Source organism: Palaemon carinicauda, chromosome 21, assembly GCF_036898095.1.
Source record: "Palaemon carinicauda isolate YSFRI2023 chromosome 21, ASM3689809v2, whole genome shotgun sequence".
In the NCBI taxonomy this organism is placed as follows: Eukaryota; Metazoa; Arthropoda; class Malacostraca; order Decapoda; family Palaemonidae; genus Palaemon; species Palaemon carinicauda.
The window spans coordinates 126,998,959-127,019,944 of record NC_090745.1 but is presented as its reverse complement, the minus strand read 5'-3'; the positions used below and the strand labels follow the sequence as shown (position 1 = coordinate 127,019,944).

The following is a 20,986-nucleotide window of genomic DNA, read 5'->3' as shown; positions in this document are numbered from 1 at the left end:
GAGAGAGAGAGAGAGAGAGAGAGAGAGAGAGAGAATTTTCATCATTCTATGCAGTACAGTATGAGAGAGAGAGAGAGAGAGAGAGAGAGAGAGAGAGAGAGAGAGAGAGAGAGAGAGAGAGAGAGAGAGAGAGAATTTTCATCATTCTATGCAGTACAGTACGAGAGAGAGAGAGAGAGAGAGAGAGAGGAGAGAGAGAGAGAGAGAGAGAGAGAGAGAGAGAGAGAGAGAGAGAGAGAGAGAGAGAGAGAGAGAGAGAGAGAGAGAGAAAGAGAGAGAGATATTCAAAACTTTCATCAATCATACAGTACAGTACATTAACAAGCCTTCCAAACAGTTCATCATCCGAAATACTGTCAAATAAAATTTATATACTAGATGAATGAAAAGCATAATGCAATAGATCCAATATCGGTCAGACTATACATCAGATGAGAACTGGCACAGGAATCTGGATTCCATGATTAAGGGAGTTTCAAGTTATTGCAATCACACGGCAAAAAGTCAAATAATAAAATTTACAAATATTGAACAGGTACACATATCTCAACACTAAAATCAGTGCAGTTCTCTAAAATAACATGAAAAGTTACCTTGTGACTACAGGGTGCTAGTTATTCATTATGTTGTACTATAATTCATGGCAATTTCTGGTATGAATGCTACCAGTTTTGGCAAACAATGTAAAAATTATGCCATCCAATGAAACATGATTATCTTACATAGATGAAGAAGATAATGTTTAGGCTGAATAAACCCTCTAAAATAAACATATATTAACCCTATCACCAAAATCTAACTCCGTACCAAATCTATAAACGTTCAAAAAGGGTAAGATTGGCATCAAATACCATGACGCCCCTCTGTAAATCAAACTTATACTATGTCACTATAAAAAATGAGCACATGAAATATCTATTTGCCATGAAATATAGTAGAGAAAAGCCATTGGCATAAACTGCAAGAGATTACAGAGATTATGGTATCTATCACTCGACTGGAAAACAAGAATAAGTACTCCTAAACCAAACCAAACTCATCTCTAAACAAAGGACAGTCTGATTATCCAGGATTTCAGAACCATGTTATGCATAGAGACTGCAAGCCAAAACCCTTGGAATTTAAGGACATATCCTCATTATTTTAAGCCTATAAATACAAAAAAGAAACACCCTTTGTATTAAACAAGCATGGCTTAACAAAGTCTAAGGCATATCAAGTTTTTATTGCAAATCTCCAGACTTGGATATATCGAAAAGGTCCACTTTTTCTTCAGGAGAACACAAACACTGTTCACGAGATGATCAACAAAGGCTAACCATAACTAGATATTTGGAATATTTAATTTATGAAATGCACAATTTTGGTTTTATAGTTTCTTTGATTGCAGGAATACAAAATGTCTATAAGGTGCAAACTTGCACTTCATGTTTTTGCATTTGGCCACAGTACATACCCTGTAGAGGTAATTACATCCTTCTGGTGAAGCTTTTAGATCTAAAATGCTTTTCACATGCACATCATTCTCTCAATATCAAAATAAATAATCATTCACTTCCATCACAAAATCTGTAAATCATACAGCAGAATCTATCACTATCATTTGTCTTAACCAATGAGTGATACTCATTGTCACAATGATTCAATATAAATTGATGGAAAATATACTTTGTTTTACTTCATTCTTATAGAAGTCTTGAAATGATACCACCGGTCAATTAAATATTAGTTTTCTTAGGTCCCGTTTATCACACCCTTATGTGAGTTTTCATTAGAATCCACAGATGACGAAGTTGTTGGAGGGTGCAGCAACTGAGCGTACTGCAGGAGAACTTCCCTGAGTGAGCGCCAAAGCTGAGGGGTGCCACTATTACTTGATCCGCCAACTTCCACAAGATGTGGATAGAGACCAATAAGCTGGGCCCAAGTCATGCTGTCCACTACACAAGGAAAGACCATGAAATGTTTATTTAGAATCCCTTGAAATTCTTCACTATAAGAAACATTTACAACCTATAACAAAATATAACCCTGTCCGTATAATGCAATGCCAATATTTAGAAGTATAAATTTGGAATCTTAAATGGCATATACAGACAAGGATCATCTATATTTTTAAATAATGAAGTAGAAAAGAAATATATGATCAATATCCTCCATAATTATATACATTCAACCTTAAATTAATTTTATGTACTTACAAATGCTTTTAGAATGCAGCATATAGCTTTTTAATAATAATATATATCAATTGGAAAACGATAACCACGAATGTAGGATAATTATAAATAATGGGCTTGGAGTGTAACAAACCTTTTCAGAGATGACCTATTTTTTCATTATGCTATAACTTCTTGACCTTCTTAGGGATTACTTGCTTGATTATTACATAGTTTAATATCCAGACACTCCGCAAACAAACCAATTACTTCCAGTCTAGCTTAAAAATTATTTGCTCTTTATGAGAAATATATTATGACCAAAGGATGATGTTCACAAAATTCCTTTAGGGGAATTTATAGCCAAGGCATAGCTTATATTGGTTGACACTTAGCGTAGTAGAAAATATGCACCACAATTAGTGGTGTATTACCTTCTTTATGCCGTATATAAAAATGGACCAGAGTGGGTTGTCATTCAATAATTATGTGTTAAATGGGCATTTCCAAATCTCAGATAGATAGTCACTTTTGCCATTCCTTTACAGTAAATTTCAGTGATTTTCCATTTACATTGATAGAATTACCATACATCATCAACTTTTTGTGCTGCTATTGTATTTTATTTTTTCTCTTCAAATGTTTATGCAAGCAGGGATCCAAGAAAATCTAACATCTATACGTTTCATGTATTTCTGGAATAGGTGCCTCTACCAAACTTGACAAAAATAAAAGAAAATAGTACAATTAGGCAGAGTAATAATCTTTAATGATTATCTACATTTCAGCTATAAAGACAATGGACAGTACTCAGTGATGAACGTAAGAGTTTTCTTTCTGGAAGACTCTAAACTCAATGCTACAAGGACAGTAGATTTTGAATCATCAGTAGTGTATATATACATAAGAATGCTCTAAATTTGATTATCAGCAACTAGAGTTTATACTGGTAGGATATGTTACTGTGAAATTGTTTTTTTTTAATACTGTTTTGTATCATTATCATCATAGATATACTGGGAATCATTATGTTATAACTACAGACTATACAGAATACAGTACCATTATCTTTCATACTCAACAGTAGTGTTCTAACCTAAGATGTATATTATTGTTGTTATTATTATTATTATTATTATTATTATTATTATTATTAGTACTAACCAAGTTACAACCCTAGTTGGAAAAGAACTGCTATATGCCAAGTGAGGAAAGGAAATGTAAACAAACTACAAGAGAAGCCAAGAACAATTAAAATAAAATATTTTTAGAAAAGTTTAAAAAAAAACCGAGGAAGAGAAGTAACATAGAAAGTGTGTCTGAATGTACCCTCAAACAAGAGAACTCTACCCCAAGATAATGGAAGACCATGGTAAAGAGGCTATGGCAATACCCAAGGCTAGAGAACAATGGTTTAATTTTGAAGTGTTCTTCTCCTAGAAGAGCTGCTTGCACAATTGCAGTGCAGTAGTTAACCTCATGAGCAAAGAAGAATTGTTTGATAATGTGTTGTCAGGTGTATGAGGAAAGGAGAAAATATGTGAAGAATAGGCCAAACTATTTGGTGTATGTGTAAGCAAAGGAAAAATGAGCAGTAACCAGAGAGAGGAATCCAATGTAGTACTGTCTGGCCAGTCAAAGGACCCAATAACTTTCCAACAGTAGCCTTTCAACAGATGGCTGGTGCCCTGGCCAGCTTACTAGCCTTATATACATACAGTGAACCCTCGCTACTTCGCGGTTCGACCATCGCGGATTCACCACTTCGCGGATTTTTTCCATAACCCATATATATACAGTAATATATATATATATATATATATATATATATATATATATATATATATATATATATATATATATATATATATGTATGCATGTATTTATGTATATATGTAGGTATGTATATGTGTATACATATAAATATATATATATATATATATATACACACACACACACACATATATATATATATATATATATATATATATATATATATATATATATATATATATATATATATATCTAAAGTAGGAAGATGTGATGTAGTTCTAAAGGAAAAGTATGGGAAATATCTCTGGGTAATAAGCAAAGCTCTACCTCCAGTTTGTTTCTACATTATGATCAGAGATAAATGTAAACAAAACATTGGTTGCCATTTTTTATCGTGCTTTTTAGCATGTTTAGGAAATGCATGATATAAAATCACCTTTAATATTTGTGCCTGTTTTAGTTTAGGGTACTGTAGTACATGCATTAAGTGTTCTGTACATTAAAGGGTAGTTTGTTAACAGTACTACGTACAAGGGAAGGTTTTAAAAGTCTGAATATACATGTTGAATAAATAGGTAAATATGGTGTCACTACTTCGCGGATTTTCACCTATCGCGGCCGCGACTGGAACCTATCTACCGCGATAAACGAGGGTTCACTGTACTGTATATATAGAGATTTTCATAATCTTGTATAAGCATTTCACCAAATGCCATAAAATATCTTGGTACTTTTGTTTGTCCATTGTACAGACTATTGAGCTCTTTACCATACCTTATCAAACCAGTTATATCGTTACTGAAAAAAATTAATGGAATTGGCAATTTATATGACGCAAATATTGATTTGGGCCTGTTTAGAATTTATCAATGTTCAATCATTGGGATGCTGAAAGATCATATACTAAATATATTTTCCTACCTCAAATTTATTCTTTTAAATAAAATTGTCTGAAAAAATGAGTGCTTAGGAAAAACAAAATGAAAATAATAATTGTTAGCTTACCTTTTTCAACTGGTGCTTTCTTTAAAGACGATAATAATGTTGCAATTGCCTTTAAGACAAAACTTATTTCGGCTATTCGGTGTCTGTTGGGATAAAATTACACACAAATTTAGACTTGATATAACAAGATTTACCAATCAAATCATTCTTACATTCATACTCGAGATAAAATAGCAGTAATGTATACTGTCATGATTATTCTATACCTAAAAGACTATTAACACTAAGTACATTACAGTATGTATTAACACTAAGTCATTACAGTACTGTACATGAAACTTATATGAAGTACTGTACTTTAATCCCTATTATTATCATCATAAGATAATACACTTTAATCAGACCATCCAACCCAGATTTTGTCATATAGTTAGTACTGTACAATTAGTGAAAAAAAATTCTTTTAAATCCAACTTATAAAAAAAGGAAGGTGGCGATTATATTTACTACTTTATATGAAGTTGACCTGATAGTAAAAGTCAATTGTAGGACCTCTGATAAGTCTCAATAAAGAATTATTAGTTACATTTATTAAAATGTATGATTCTTCCATACATTGAAATCTAAATACCAAATCATTTATAATGACGTAAAATAGCTTTGAAAAGTAATTTGTATTTTTCCCAGCTTTACAAAACCAAGTCCTTTAAAATAAGTACGTCTTCAGCGGTACTAGCATAGCTATTGAACCACTAACAAGGTAGTTCGTTAACAACAGGGGATGAGAGGAGGAACCCCACTCACCTGTATGTCACATAGTACTGTACCCACTTTTATCCTTAAGCCTAGGGCTAAAGAGGGTTGGTTGAAATTGGAAATTTAATCTAATGGACTCACGATTGTAACACTAGGAAAAATAAAATTTACTTTTACATTTTTTTATTTATTCTTAAATGTATAAAAACCTCTTGTCATTTTGAATAGGGAGACTCACTCATTGGTGGGAATAAGTTCCCCAAAACCAAACTGAAAGGTTCTTTTTTTTTATCCTGGACATGTCATCCTTCCTGGTCATGTACATGACCAAACTAGGATGAGGAAACCCTCTCTCCCTAAAAGGAAGATGGGGTCAGCAGTGTTTAACCAGGTACATCAATACAAATGTTTGATAAGACACCGACCAGTCATCCCTCTTGCCAAAAGGATGGAGAAGTGTCTTGACAGACACAGTCTGCAAGAAAAGTGCTTTGTCAAGCAACTCACCAACACTGTATCAGATGTCCAGTCAGCGTGTCAATATCAGATGTCCAGTCAGCGTGTTAATATCAGATGTTCAGTCAGCATGTAACAATTGCGGTTACTGCATCCTTTCAGAAGGAAAACAGGAAAGAGGTAGAAGATCCAGTTATTGTACCTTTTCTTGAGACTTATACCAAACCAGTTGCCTTAGATGATATGCATACTAAATCCAGTGAGGGAACAGGTAGTGTTACACAAGTATTGGTCTACGGGGAATATCTGTAAAGCACAAATATGGAAAGGTAGTCTAACACCTCCTGCAGACCCACCTTCAAGTATGCTGACAGGTAAACTGGAAGGCTAGTGACATGGCTACATTAGTGAGCTCTTGCTTCAGATGGCAGAGGTATGCACTGACCAAAGTCGCATCTGCAAGCAAGCAACTGGAAGTGTCTAGACACTTTTTCTTGTTCCAGCTGGGGCTAATGAAAAGGCAGCAATACTTGCTCAGGAGATGTCGAGTCCTCATCAAATAGCACTGGCATGTGCTGACCTAACACCACGCAACTTCTTGTCAACTTACATAGAGAGAAAGGATCCAGAAGGTTGTAAACTGCTCATGGTCACCCCTCCTCAAACGTAAAACACACAAGGTTTTGAAGGTTTGTAGACTAAAATGAAAAAACAATCACTTTATCACATCCTTACTTTTTGGTCTACTTCTGCTTACAAGTGAGACCACTCATAGAAATAAAAACACTTACAACATTAATGTAAGAAGAAAAAAAAGAGCCATGCAATGGTGCGTCTGTACCACTTGTGGCCAAAGACATGAGTGGCTACACTGTGACAGGCAGGTGAGCTCTTCACTCACTTCACCTGTCATTAACCAAATACCTCATTAACGATTCATGGCCATTCCAGCGTTGATGAAGACAGATCCCCATTTTAAATAATGAAAGTTTTATATACACATGGGAAAAAACACATTATACATCTTAAAATCAAAACCAACATTTTACTGAAATAAAACTAGTGAATATTAACTGACAAGACAAATGATGCCAATTGTAATTCTGTACAGATATCCTTCTCAAAAAAAAAAAAAATTTCAACGATGGTGAATAACCAACCTTGGCAATGGACATTTTCCGCTTAGTTTCTCATCTTCAACATATCTAACAAGAACCTCACGGAAACGATGAAGTAATGACGTAACTGCTAATTTGGTCGTTATCTGAGTACTATCATTGGTTCCTAAGCATCCCTTAATACTCTGTGACATGTTTCCATTGCTAGATTCTGTACCTTTACTGGTTCCTGCATTATCTGTAAGAACAGGAGTTATGTAGAGTTAGATTAAAAAATTAAACCTTTCAATCTTTACAGCATAATATATATATATTGACCCTTCTATTAGAGCAATAAATGTATATTCCAACTAATAGTATTATTAGAGATTAGTTTCATAAGATAACAAGAGAGAAGTGACCAAAACATTTTTCTTATGCTTTCCCATACCTGAGTTGTCAAGTTTTACATCGAAATCTGTTGGAGTTAGCAACGAAAACTGCAAGAGTGTTTCAAAGCATGTTTTAGCAAATTCTTCTCTCAGCTTGAAGCCATCACATTCTGAAACAAAATGTAATAATAAAGAAAAGACAAAACAATATAAAATGAAAAAGAAGAAAAATTAATATATGGGCTATATTCTACACTTGCTCCCCAGAAACTTATTTCATGTGTGGCACTTAGATCCCGTTTCAGCAAGAATTATAATAGATAAAGTAGAGCTAACCTTCAACTGTTACTAACTCAACAGAGCTTACAAATCAGTGCCATAAAAGAAACTATTTCTAATTTACTATTATGTTAGTTGTGTGTGACTAATTTTAGTAAAAAAAAAAAAGATACTTTTCACACTTATCCAATTTTCATCCTTTATTCAAGAACAAATCCTTTAAAGGACCCTTATGATTCCAGAAATGGGACTTCTGGTCTAATTCCAATCATTTAAAAACAAAAATCAACATTTACTCTTCTTATGGTGTAAATACTCCATGAAAAATGGCAAAATACCAGTAATGGTTTGTAACAGCAACTTGTCATGAAACAGTTTAGGTCCACTTTAAAGGGGTTTTAAGAACAATACTTACCTTTCACAGTTCAAATAATGGGACTACATCTATTATGTAAAAGAAGAAATTGTGTGGAGACTAAATTTTACTCAATTCTAATTAAGGGATTTTGACAAAGGAAAAATCTATTTCTGGGCGAGGGACCTGTGTCACCCAGTGAAATGCTCCTTAAAGCATCATTTCTAAGATGTAAATACTGCTAAATATACCAAAGAAAAAGTTGCATGGAATGCCAGGAATATACCCAGCTCGCTCACCCTTATAGGGTGTCGGTATAGTGACTGGGGCGTGTTAAAACCACTATCAGAGGTCCCTTACCAATTAGTCTTCTCCTTTCTCAACATCCCCCGTTACTATGAGGTGCCGTTCTACATCCGACTACTGCCCGCTACTACCACTACTACCCACGCGACTCCTATCATTCCTTCTATAGTATCGTGATATCAACATGCGTTCATGTGTTCGGAACCTTTATTTAGTGTTTAGTGAAGATGTCTGAGCTTCTGGAGACTCCTACTTCCAAGTTAAGTATTGCGATTATCAATTTTGATGAGCTGAGGTAGTGAAACACGAAAATTTTTATAATATTGTTAATTTTAGTCTCGTACAGTGTCGTATGAAGCCTTTCGCCTGGCAGCCATTTTGGTGTCGCTACCTCCGAGAGCTTCATGCTTACTTGACAACTTCCAATTAGTTCCTCATACTAATTGTAGTCTTGTCTATTTAGCAAGCTTAAATGTTTGCACATATAAATTCCAATGGTCAGAACTTATTAAAAAATTTAACATTTAGATGCTTGTGAAAGAGTTTGATTAAGCAGGAAAATCCTTCCTACTTCAACACCCATCCATTAATAAGACAGATACCAATATTGCTTCTTCACAAAGTATACAAATTACATGATCATGCTTTAGTTATTATTACTCTTTTAAAGTTCCATAAAGAGACTGCCCAGAAAGATTTACTGATTTTCAGAAGATGCAGTATTTATTCACAAAAGAAAGGGTAAAAATTGAAGCATGGTAAAACTAAAAAACTTGGACAGGTTGGAAGAGACCTATGAAAAAAGAAGATAAAATGTACAATGGAAAACAGTATATCTTTTGATCAGGCATTCACAGGAAGTTTGCAATCGAGCAATGAAACTTTATTATAAATGACAATTTTGTAATTATTTTCTTATTAAATATTTTGAATACAGTATACTACACAATTTCTTTATTTTCTGCAAAGACCCTTTTCAAAGCTTATTGTTCTGTTTAGTGAACATTTCAAAAAAGAAGTTTGAGAGTGAATTAGATTTCTCCTGAACGTAAATAACAACTTAAAACATTTCTCACTAACTTTGTTATAAAACAGGAAATAAAATACAAATATCTATCATTCAATGATTACTTTTTACATGAAATCTTACACTACACACTACCAATTACTTGAGTGTAATTGCATATTTTCTTGTGTAGATCAATCACAGTTTGATTGACATCTTTTGAGAATGATTTTTGAGCTTTGCTTGATTTGTTGCATATTTCTTCATTTTGTTTTCAATACTGTACACTTAAATGAAAAATAATCTTCCATTTAGTAAAAAATTGGCATATTAGGCCACAAATTTCATGAAACCTAGCCTATACTATCATAGACTAGTCCAGAACACAATTTCACTTTGTCAACACCACCTTGGATTTTTAGTGTGGATATGGAAGTAATTATTGTACTATAAAAAAAACACAAAACAATTACAATCAGTGCCAAAACATACCTGAGTCAGTGCCAGATGCAGATTCTATGGAGCCTTTGTTAAGAAGCACCATAATCGATACTATGAAATCACTGGGTGTAGATGATGCATATGGCAGTATCTCTTCTCGTATGAGTTCGACTACTTGACAATCTATACTTTCGTCTCCTTCAGCATCTTCACTACTCTGATTTGCAGGGGGAGGACTGGAAGTAAACAAGAGAGGATATATTCCAACAATCGTTAACCTAAGGTATGTTATGAATTTTGAAGTTAATAATATACAGTACAGTATTTCAAACAACAAACCCTATCACTCATTCATTTTAAGAAACATTTTAACTTTGATGAAAGCAAATAAATTACATGAAATTTAGCTCATACAAAAATGTAATTTTCTAAATTTAAACTTACTATAATAGTGAAATCTAATTGAAAGAATATCTTACCTATTTGAAAAAAGAAAACTATCTAATGCTGTCCCTAAGACAGGCCACATTTCTCGGAAATGAGTAGGGTGTTCTCTCGCTAACTGTAGGCCTTCTTGCAGAACAGTCAACAATGTAGTAATGGCTAACTTCCACGTAGTTTGAGCAGGACATCTGTACTTCATACGAAGGGGGACTATCAAACCCTGGGAAAAAAAATTTATTAGACTAAATTAAATCATAAGACGATAAACTTAAAACAATTCTTACGAGATCTACAGATGCAAGCCTGCACTTTTTACATAAATGTTTGGCTTCTGGCATATAGATGAAACATGTTACCAGTACCTTTGCTCATTTTTAATAAAAGAATTCATTTCTTAGAAACTGAAACCTATTATCATTATTAATCTTATAAAGCTAAACTGAAACTTGAGTTGGATAAGTAGAATTCTGCAAGCCATAAGGCCACAATCCAGAAATAGCCCAAGGCTGAAAAGAAACGAAGTACTGTAGTACAGTAATGCTAAAACTATAAAAGAGGAATAAAAAAAAATCAAACAAGTTAACATAAATATGACAAATTCGAAGATAATTTGTATTTTTCCTAACCATACAAACCTTAGCTATTTACATTGGGTTTACCTTTTAGCGCAGCTGAAATAGCGAGCCATTAGAATTTAACGAGGGTGTATTACCCCCGCACTAGTTAGCGGGGGGGGGGGGGGGGGGGGGGGGAGCTAGCTATCCCCCCCCCCCCCCCCTCACATACAGATGAATGCTCACTTTCACTTAGAGGTAGGACTTGTCTTGGGGGACAGGGCTGGCGGGCAAATATGTGTAAATAGCTAAGGTTTGTATGGTTAGGAAAAATACAAATTATCTTCGAATTTGTCATTTGTTCCGTAACCGAAATACAAACCACGCTATTTACATTGGGTGAATTACCCATTAGGTAGGGTGGAAAGTCCCCAGCCATACTGGCTTTGGCTTTACCCGGGGACTCAGAATCCGAGTGAGTCACACTCGAGAAAAGGAGTCCCTGCACCTCACAAGTTCCTTGCTCCGCAAGGAACCGTGTGGCCTACATAAGCTTGTGTGTGAAGGAAGAAGTGTGACCCGTCCTAGGCAGTTGACCTGGAGTTCCAGAAGGAACTCTGGGTTAGGACGTTCCCAATACCACCTCGTCAGGGTATGGGGGACGCTAGAGTATTGACTCAATACTCGGAACACAAGGAAGCATGGTTTACCTGCAGAGGTTCGAGGTCAGCTATGCAAAGACCAGGATGCTGCTTCCCCGTAGAGGGGATGATGAAGAAAGAAATAAGGGCCAGACATTCTTCTTTCGTTCCTGCAGACTAAAACCGGATAACAATGCCCTCAACCTTCTGCTACCTGTCCAAAAAGGAGCCTGAGGTTAGACCAGCTGTTGTGTAGCCACCACAGAGCGATAGAAAACGTATCGAGACTCCTGTGGGTCACGCCCAGCAGGAAGCGGGCTGCGAAGGTCATTAGACGCTTCCAGACTCCAGCTTGTAGCACCTGCGTCACAGAGTAGTATTACTCGAAGGCGAGGGACGTTGCGATGTATCCAACATCGTGCTGTAGGGCGACGTGACGGGGGAGGGTCTGGAGACAGGTCGAGATGAATGTCCTTGAGTCCGGGCTGAAGAGGTATACTGGTGACTCTCCCCCGTGTCCTCCTTGTGCTCCCAAATCGGCTGCAACTGAGGACAAACTGCAGCTGTTCCCAAAGCTAACCTCTCGATTCCTTTACTGGCAAGAAAGAGAAGGTCTTGGGACATCAGATACAGAATGGAGACTCGAAATCTTGAAGGAATTGGACCGAAGGGCCGGGACCCCCAGATTCTGAGTCTAGCCAACAACTCAGGAGCGAACCTGAATGTTGCCTTCCCCTCTTCCTTAGAAAGGGCGGAGTCATACGAGACCAAGAAGATTGCTTACACACTGGCCGTAGCCAGAGTGAGCAGGAGACCCAAGGCGGAATACAATCCGAGGACTGTCGTAAAGGGTCTTGAGAAGATCTTTTAAAGGACTAAAAGTCCGAGCCATGCTCCAAGTTGGAGGTCTTCCTCAGACTAGGGCAGGGACGATCGTAGCTTCGCATGAGCGAGGAAAGATCCAGCGGGCAGGAAAAAGTTATTCCTTCAAGCCTGAAGGTCAGGGAAAGGCTGAGCGACAGGCTTCATTGCTGAGAGCGGAAAGGAGTTTCCTCCCGCCGAAAGGCAATAAGACCGTTATTGCTGGAGAAGAGGCCTCAAGGGAAGAGGTATATCTCCCACGGCACCAACCACCGAAGACTCTTCCCTTTGCCTGGAAGACCCCTGCGGATGACTATCGCAGATGACGCGACCTCCGTACCGCGACTGTAGCGGGTTGTCTCTTCTTGAGGAGGAGGCGTAGTGTCTCCAGGCATGAAGCCGAAGCGACGCCCCGGTTCGGGAGAGATGTCGCAGTGTGGTTGTTTGAGTAGTTCCGTCAGGGGAAGCAGAGGGTCCAGAAACCGTTCTGCGCATAGTAGGTCAAGGACGGTGGCTCCTCAACATCCGGATCTCAGTATTGATAATGTTTCTTTAAATTTGTATGACTCTTTCAAAATTTTAGGCGTGATTCTTGACAGCAAATTTACTTTTGAGAAACATATAAGGTCTGTGTCTTCTTCAATTGCACAAAAAATTGGCTTATTGAGAAAGTCTTTTAAGATATTCGGTGATCAATCTATTCTGAAGAAGTGTTTTAATTCTTTTATTCTACCTTGTTTTGAGTATTGTTCTCCGGTCTGGTCTTCAGCTGCTGATTCTCATCTTAATTTGTTGGACAGAAACTTACGGTCTATTAAATTTCTTATTCCTGATCTAGATATTAATCTCTGGCACCGTCGATCAATTAGTTCATTATGCATGTTGCATAAGATTTTTCATAACTCTGACCATCCTTTACATTCTGATCTCCCTGGACAATTCTATCCTGTTCGTAATACTAGGCAGGCAGTTAATTCTAATAGCCAGGCCTTCTCCATCATAAGACTCAATACTACGCAGTACTCTAGAAGTTTTATTCCAGCTGTTACCAAGTTGTGGAATGATCTTCCTAATCGGGTTGTTGAATCAGTAGAACTTCAAAAGTTCAAAGTTGGAGCAAATGCTTTTTTGTTGACCAGACGGACATGAGTCTTTTTATAGTTTATATATGACATTTTTGTTGTTGACATTGTTAATAGTTTATATATGATATATCTCTTTTGACATTACTTTTTTTAGAATGATTTATTGTTAATTTGTTTTCTTCAGTTATTTATTTCCTTATTTCCTTTCCTCACTGGGCTATTTTTCCCTATTGGAGCCCCTGGGCTTATAGCATCTTGCTTTTCCAATTAGGGTTGTAGCTTGGATAGTAATAATAATAATAATAATAATAGTCCCAGTGGAGCTCTCCCATTGAAAGGTTGACAGACAACCTGGTCTTGTTGAGACCCATTGTCCACAGACAAAAAGGAGGGAAGACGCAGGCGTCGAAGTTGTCCCACCATCACCGGAATGCATCTTGCCAGAGTCTCGGGGTCTGAGACTGGGGGGAAGAACAGCGGAAGCTTGAGGTTCCAAGCTGTCGCGATCAGGTCCCCCAGACCAGGACTTGCTGGTTACTCAAGGTCAAAGACCCCCAGGTACACTCTTTCTACGAGGCTCTGCTCGGATAGTCGGAGAGAACATTCCTCTGCCTGGAATGAGAGAGCCGATGGTGGTATTGAGATAATCTCAATCATCCCGGTATCTCTACTGCAAGATGTGAAGGTGTGAAAAAGCGTCCGCTGCTGGTTAGAACACGCCAGAATCATGAAGTCGACGCGCACGGGGCGACTCTGCAGGAGCTGTAGGATCTGTAGAGGGGCCAGACTACGGCCCCTAAGCCTGCCTGAATGATGGAGAGGTATCCTTCAGGTCTTGACCATAGGCCTGGACCGGAACATGCCCCCCCCCCCCTTTCCTTTGACGAGTCCGAGAACAGCATCAAGAATGTGGGGAAAGGACGAGAATATCCACTACCATCAAGAGGTTCCATAGGTCAACACCCATTGCAGGTCTAATAGTTCCGCTGGTCCCATAGGGGCCAGGAAGTCCGGTTAAACGTTGCCTGAAACCACCGGAACTTGGACCGCCCCACATGGAACTTATCCTGAGGCGACCGTTCGGACTATAGATGGGTCAATGAGGAAAGGAGAACTAGGAAACGTTCCAAGGTAGGGCTGAAAGCTCTGCTTGACTGAGAACAGGTACTGCGACTCTCCTCAGTCTTGCCACAGTCAACTGAAAGGAAGGCTCGGAGGATGTGGCAACAGAATCTGGCGTCCCCAGGTGGTCACGCATCCAAGTACCGACCAGAACCGACGTTGCTTAACCTCGCTGGACGGACGAGAAGCGGGGTTTCCAACGTGGTAATGCTGTTGACTCAATATCATGGCCAGATACTCCAGATGTTGAGGCAGAAGAAGAGAAGGCTCCAAGCAAAGTACCATGAACCCACACTCATGGTAAGCATCCGGAAGCTTGTCCCGGCGCTGAAGAAGGTCGAACCCGAGCCTACCGGAGTTGACCAGCCCTCCAAAAAGCAGAGGAGGCGGAAGCCTGCACCTAAGCGGCCCTGAGGAAAGCAGGGAGAGTTCTCTGGGGAAAAAAAACCTGCTATGCCACGGCGGGATAGCCACACTGCATCATAAGCAGGAATACTTGCAGTCTAGGCTGAATTCCACGAGCTCCCTGGAAGATGGATGGAATGGAAATTGAAAGTACCCGTCCTTCCGAACCAGAGTTTAAGGAGTCCTGTCGCCTCGTTACCAGTCTGATCGATTCTGCTGTTCTACGCTGGCCGAAGTTTGTTCGACAAACTTGATCAGGGCTGAGAGGTCGACTACGGAACTCCCCTCTCAGATCCTTCCCTACAAGAAAGGATCGACTGAAGAGGCCGGGGGTAAAGCCGTCGATGATCCTATGGAGGACCTTCGCCTAAGGTATGGATCATTCTGCCCAACCGGGTAACTCTTGCCGGCGCTATGGCATAGAGGTTCAGAGACACTGAATTCGCTGACAGAGACGGCAGGCGCGATATCCTTGGCTGATCACAGAGATTGTGCGGGAATGGGCATCGGGAAGCTGTCATCCGGATGAGTAACCTTAAGCATCCTCCCAGCGAGAAACCTGCAATCCTAGAGTTCGTGAACTCTGCCCCTCCTTTAGGACTATGCCCCCCGGGGGAGCCTCCCGTGCCATCTGTTCCTGACAGGAGGAAACTGCAATTGGACACCTTGTCCCAGTTGTCGTAGCCGATAACTTAGGCCGACGTGGTTGAAAGAAAAGGGCGCTGGAGCCCTGCAGAGTCTGGAAGAAAGCGCCTTGGAGGAGTGAAAACGGAAGTCGATTTCCTCCGCACAGCCGCTGTCTAAGTCTCTGTCCTTGGGCACAAACAAACTCTTCTCAAGGATGGAAGGGTGTCTGAGGTCGTCGACCTCCACAGATGAGACACCCGAAGGAAGCCCTCAGTCAGCGCGTCCAGATGGTACAACATCGAGCTTGTCCGCAAGTTAGATACTTAACGACGAAAGGCCAAGGTGCCTGAGCTCGAGAGGAGGAAAGTACCCATGATCTTCCTGTAGCTTCCTTGAACCAAACCTCGGGCCGTAACCGAGGAGGGAAAGGACCTGGTAAGCCCCCAGAGGAGGGGGTAAGCAGTCACCCCTTGTCCGATGGAGAAATCTCGAACGGAAAGCCCCCCCGCCAAAAATCCTTCCGGGGAATGACGGGGAAGGGCTAACCCAGGTTCTGGAAAGGAGTGTTGCTCAGACCTCCCTAAGTTCCTTCCTATTCTTACAAGTGCCATGTTCTGCGTTTACGGGGTGAGGCCGTGTTCTGGAAATACGCTCCAGAAGAACTCGCCAGGCTGGCCATGCTGCGAAAACCCCAATGGGAATCGTGGTCGCAATCGCCCTGGAGCTCGCGCGATGGTACAGTAATTCAAAGATTTGCGAGTGGGCGAACGTGGAAGCGCCCATGCGCGGTCACGCAGGAACGCAAACGAAGGTGAGCGAAGGAGCGCAGAAGGAGGGCGAGCGTGGTAGGAAGGGCGAGAGCTGGTGGTCGGCGAGCGATAACCCACAGACGAGCAATGGATACTGCAAGAATTAAGCCGACGTTTGTGCGAAGAAACACTGTAGATTCGCGCGACGGAACACCGTCCGTCCACGCGATGGAATACCGTTGGTTCGCGCGCGGGCGAACATTGGAGAGCATGGGCGCGGACGCCCATGAGCGTAGATGTGCAGGCACGTGGGCGCGCAGGCGAATGATCGCGCAGGCGAACGGTCGCGAAGGTGGGCAGGTGAATGAGCACGAGTCCGAGGCGGCGAATGCAAGCATTAGCGCGATGGCGAGGAAACGCGCTGCCGCGTGGGCGAGGAAGACCGCTGGCGATATGGATCAACAGGCGATCGGTGGTGAGCTGGTGAGCGCTAACGCGCAGGTTGGCGATGGCGCGTTGTGGCATGTCGACGTGTTGGCGAGCGATGGTGAGCAGCATGCGCAGGTGAGCGATCGCGCGATGGCGAGCAGCATGCGAAGGTGGGCGATCGCGCGATGGCGATCAGCATGCGCAGGTGGGCGGCATCCGCAGATGGGCGGTCGCGCGATGGCGAGCAGCATCCGCAGGTGGGCGATCGCGCGATGGCGAGCAGCATCCGCAGGTGGGCGATTGCGCGATGGCGAGCAGCATCCGCAGGTGGGCGATCGCGCGATGGCAAGCAGCATCCGCAGGTGGGCGATCGCGCGATGGCGAGCAGCATCCGCAGGATGGCGATCGTGCGATTGCGAGCAGCATGCGCAGGTGAGCTAGTAGCTAGCGAACCATGTTCCTTCAGAAGTGTTGGAGAACGATGGCGTGCCGGCTGTATAACACGCGGGCGATACGGAGATCGCCGAGAGACAGGTGATCGCCGGCGAGCTGATGATCGCTGACGAGCAGAAGGCAACGCGTGGAAGGCTGCGCATAGAAGAAGAGTCCTTGACCCAGACCTGAACCGAAGTTCTAGATCGCGAGGGCGAACGTGGGCGCACAGGGCGCGTAACAGGAACCAACAGGAACAGCAGGGATGATCATCATGAGAGCGCTGACGAACAGGAGAGCGCTGATGAGCAGGAGAGCGCCTGTGCGCTAACACTGAGTAGGAGCAGGAGAGAACACAGCAGAAGGGTGCGCAGGGGAACCCTGACACGCAAGGGAAGAACCCCCGTGGGAGGCAACCCTTTGCCCCGAAGGGATCGTTGTCCGTCGGGAGACTGATGTCCGTCGGAAGACCGTTGTCTGTCCGCCGGGAGACTGATGTCCGTCGGAAGACCGTTGTCCGTCGGGAAGACCGTTGCCCGTCGGAAGACGAGATCAGACTGCTGTCCATCTGCACAAAGGCGGAAGATCAAGAAAAAGGAGTTGTAGGCTGCAAACGGAGATTCAAAAAGGCGCCTCTTAGCACCCTTATAGGGAGATGAGAGGCCCTTACGACGAGGCGGACGGTGGGCCTTACGGCGAGGGAGGCCAACAGCAACAGCAGCAGAAGAATCCTCTGAAGAGGAGTCTCTATGAGTGTACTCTCTCGCGAACGAAAGAGAAACACTTCGTAGAAGAGACTGGTCAGCCAGTGACCTAAAAGGAGCAATCCTCCGAAGAGGAGCTCCTGCAGTTGCCCAGCCCCTTGAGCGAAACTGCAGGTGTGACCGCTCAGCACCAAGAGCATAGTCGCACGAAAAAAAGGCAAGAGAAGAACCCCCCAAAAGGGGAAAACTCAAGCCTGGACAGGAAAAACTTCCCTCGGAAGGAAAGTTACCCACCAAAGGAGGCTTTTAAAATGAACTGGAGAGCTGTCCGTCGTCACGGGAGTACTTCCAGTAGACGGAGACACGCCCCTGACGAAAATACAAGGGGGGAGGCAGCAACAGCCGAATCCCCAGGCCTCAACAAGACAGCTCACACCGTTGTCATATTACAGAAACGAACTAGATCGGTAACTGTAAAAAAATAAAACAAAAATCATTAGTACACATTCATTCCCCCGGGAAGGCTCCGAAGAGGAATCCCGAGGGAAAGGAAACAAGAATTACACAACACGCACGTGCCCTCACAACCACTTACACTCACGGAAGGAGAGCTGTAACCAAAACAGAATTACTGTATAACAATTATAATTATGTAACTATGTAATTATGTAATTTAAAAATGAATGAACACTAAAGAAAGAACGAAAACCCCGAAAGGAATCGTTCTACAAGCTGAAAAAAAAAAAAAAAAACTACAATTAGATTCATAAACTAATTGAGACAAACGTACGGCGTAGCAACCCCCCCACACAGAAAGGAAGCTACAAGGGCGTAGTAACACGTAGTAAAAGGGTGAACGACCTCAAGAGAGAGAGAGAGAGAGAGAGAGAGAAAGACCGAAGTCTAACTCGATCGCCACCCATAAAATACGGCGTGGTGGCCAAACTGCATAGGACACCACGTAGATATCGTACACTACACACACAAATCTGAAAAGGAAACTTACTGATTTCTATACTCAAATATATATACAAACATGAAAACATGTTTATATATATATTGAGTAAGAGAAAAGTTAGCGATTAAGTAAAGACAAAACAAACAATGGCTGCCAAGAGAGGACCAAGACAGAGACGTCTGTCACAGTCTGAGCCAAAAGTGAAAAGTGAGCATTCATCTGTGTGTGAGGGGGGGGGGGGGGGGAATAGCTAGCTACCACTCCCCTAACTAGCGCGGGGGTAATACACCCTCGTTAAATTCTAATGGCTCGCCATTTCAGCTGCGCTAAAAGATAAACCCAATGTAAATAGCGTGGTTTGTATTTCGGTTACGGAACAAAACACAGTTAAATAAATAGGTAACAGATAAAAGATGGAATGAGACTTAAGCTAGCGAAACAAAAAAATTTTATCTAACGGTACACCGCCTTGTTGTAAAAGGATACCATAACATAAATTTTATGATGCATGTCCAAACTATTCTACCCTTTCCTAGTCTGTTAAAATCATGAGGAAGCTTAGTAATTATTTTATATGTGAATATAAAGATAGAACTTATTTCACAGGTAAATAGATTTTCTTTTTATTGGTAATTTCCAATTGAGAAATCATTAAGTGTGATTTTGAGTCAAAGAAAAAATTAGGCCTTTTGATGTTGTAACAGTCACTTGGTTAGGGAGAGCGGGCAAACAAAGTTGATTTTCAAAGTAGAGACTGACAGCTTGATAAACAGTATCTCATATTTACAAATTATGGCATAGAACCACTTTGTGTTGATTTGTACAGACACGATTGATAACAAGTGACCCATTTAGAAGATGGAAAGCAGCAAAGCTCAGAATTAGTGACTCAGATAGAGTTAAAGTTACATTCTACAGAGCTTAAACCTTTCATACCAATAATAAAACATAATTGATAGATCAACTTACCCATACATCCTTTCTAGTACAGCAGTATAATTCTAATAATTTTGTCCTTCAGATAGAAACCAGAACCACCCACAATTGCATTTTACCACATCAAAACTGTACTTAGTTAGCTAAAGCACTATTTAAGAGGCCTTAAATGCAACACAGTGGTCTCTGCTAACTACTTGAACAAATAAAAATATGCAAATCACTTTACACATTTCATACTCCATACATTAATTATACACCCTTGAATATTTTCACTAACTTACCTGAATGATATTTTTCAACACTTGAGCTTCTATGACTTCCTGCCAACACGATGTTGTGTGATATAGGGAGACAACCATCGACAAGGATTTTTCAGCAAATGGTACAAAGTTCATGGTCACCCAATCAGTCTGAAATCAAAATATAAAATATTAATCTTTAATAATTGAATTAAGGTTTACATAGATTAAAAGATTTTTAACAAATATATACAAAATGAGCTACTTCTCTAAATATTCACTCCCTTCCCTCCAACAACATGAGGTAAAATTAATTTATATATTGTAAAGGGACTGGATTCACTAAGTTTTTAGTTTATCTTATACGCTTATATCAGGTAGTAGGTTGACCAGGGCACCAGTCACCCGTTGAGATACTACCGCTAGAGTTATGGGGTCTCTTGACTGGCCAGACAGTCCTACATTGGATGCTTCTCTCTGGTTACTGTTCATTTTCCCTTTGCCTACATACAAATATACACCAAATGGTCTAGCCTATTCATTACATATTTTCCTCTGTCTTCATACACCTGACAACACTGAGATTACCAAACAATTCTTCTTCACCCAATGGGTTAGTGCACTGTAACTGTTCAGCGGCTATTTTCCTCTTGGTATAGGTAAAAGTCTTTTTGGCTATGGTAAGTGGCTCTTCTAGGAGAAGGACACTCCAAAATCAAATCATTGTTCTCTAGTCTTAGGTTGTGCCATAACCTCTGTACCATGGTCTTCCACTGTCTTGGGTTTGAGTTCTCTTGCTTGAGTGTACACTCAAGCACACTATTCTATCTTG

The 20,986-nt window shown here is 40.7% G+C and overlaps 1 protein-coding gene across 1 annotated transcript; it reads right to left on the bottom strand.

The window, feature by feature from the left end:
- Positions 1-249: 249 nt before the first annotated feature.
- On the bottom strand, positions 250-20,320 carry LOC137614785 (protein MON2 homolog). The gene is made up of 7 exons (XM_068344453.1): positions 20,197-20,320; positions 10,445-10,629; positions 10,017-10,201; positions 7,638-7,748; positions 7,250-7,445; positions 4,938-5,020; positions 250-1,940 (listed from the first exon to the last, which is right to left on the bottom strand). The coding sequence occupies exons 1-7, from the start codon at positions 20,308-20,310 to the stop codon at positions 1,735-1,737; spliced, it is 1,080 nt and encodes a 359-aa protein (XP_068200554.1). The 5' UTR covers positions 20,311-20,320; the 3' UTR covers positions 250-1,734.
- Positions 20,321-20,986: the final 666 nt, after the last annotated feature.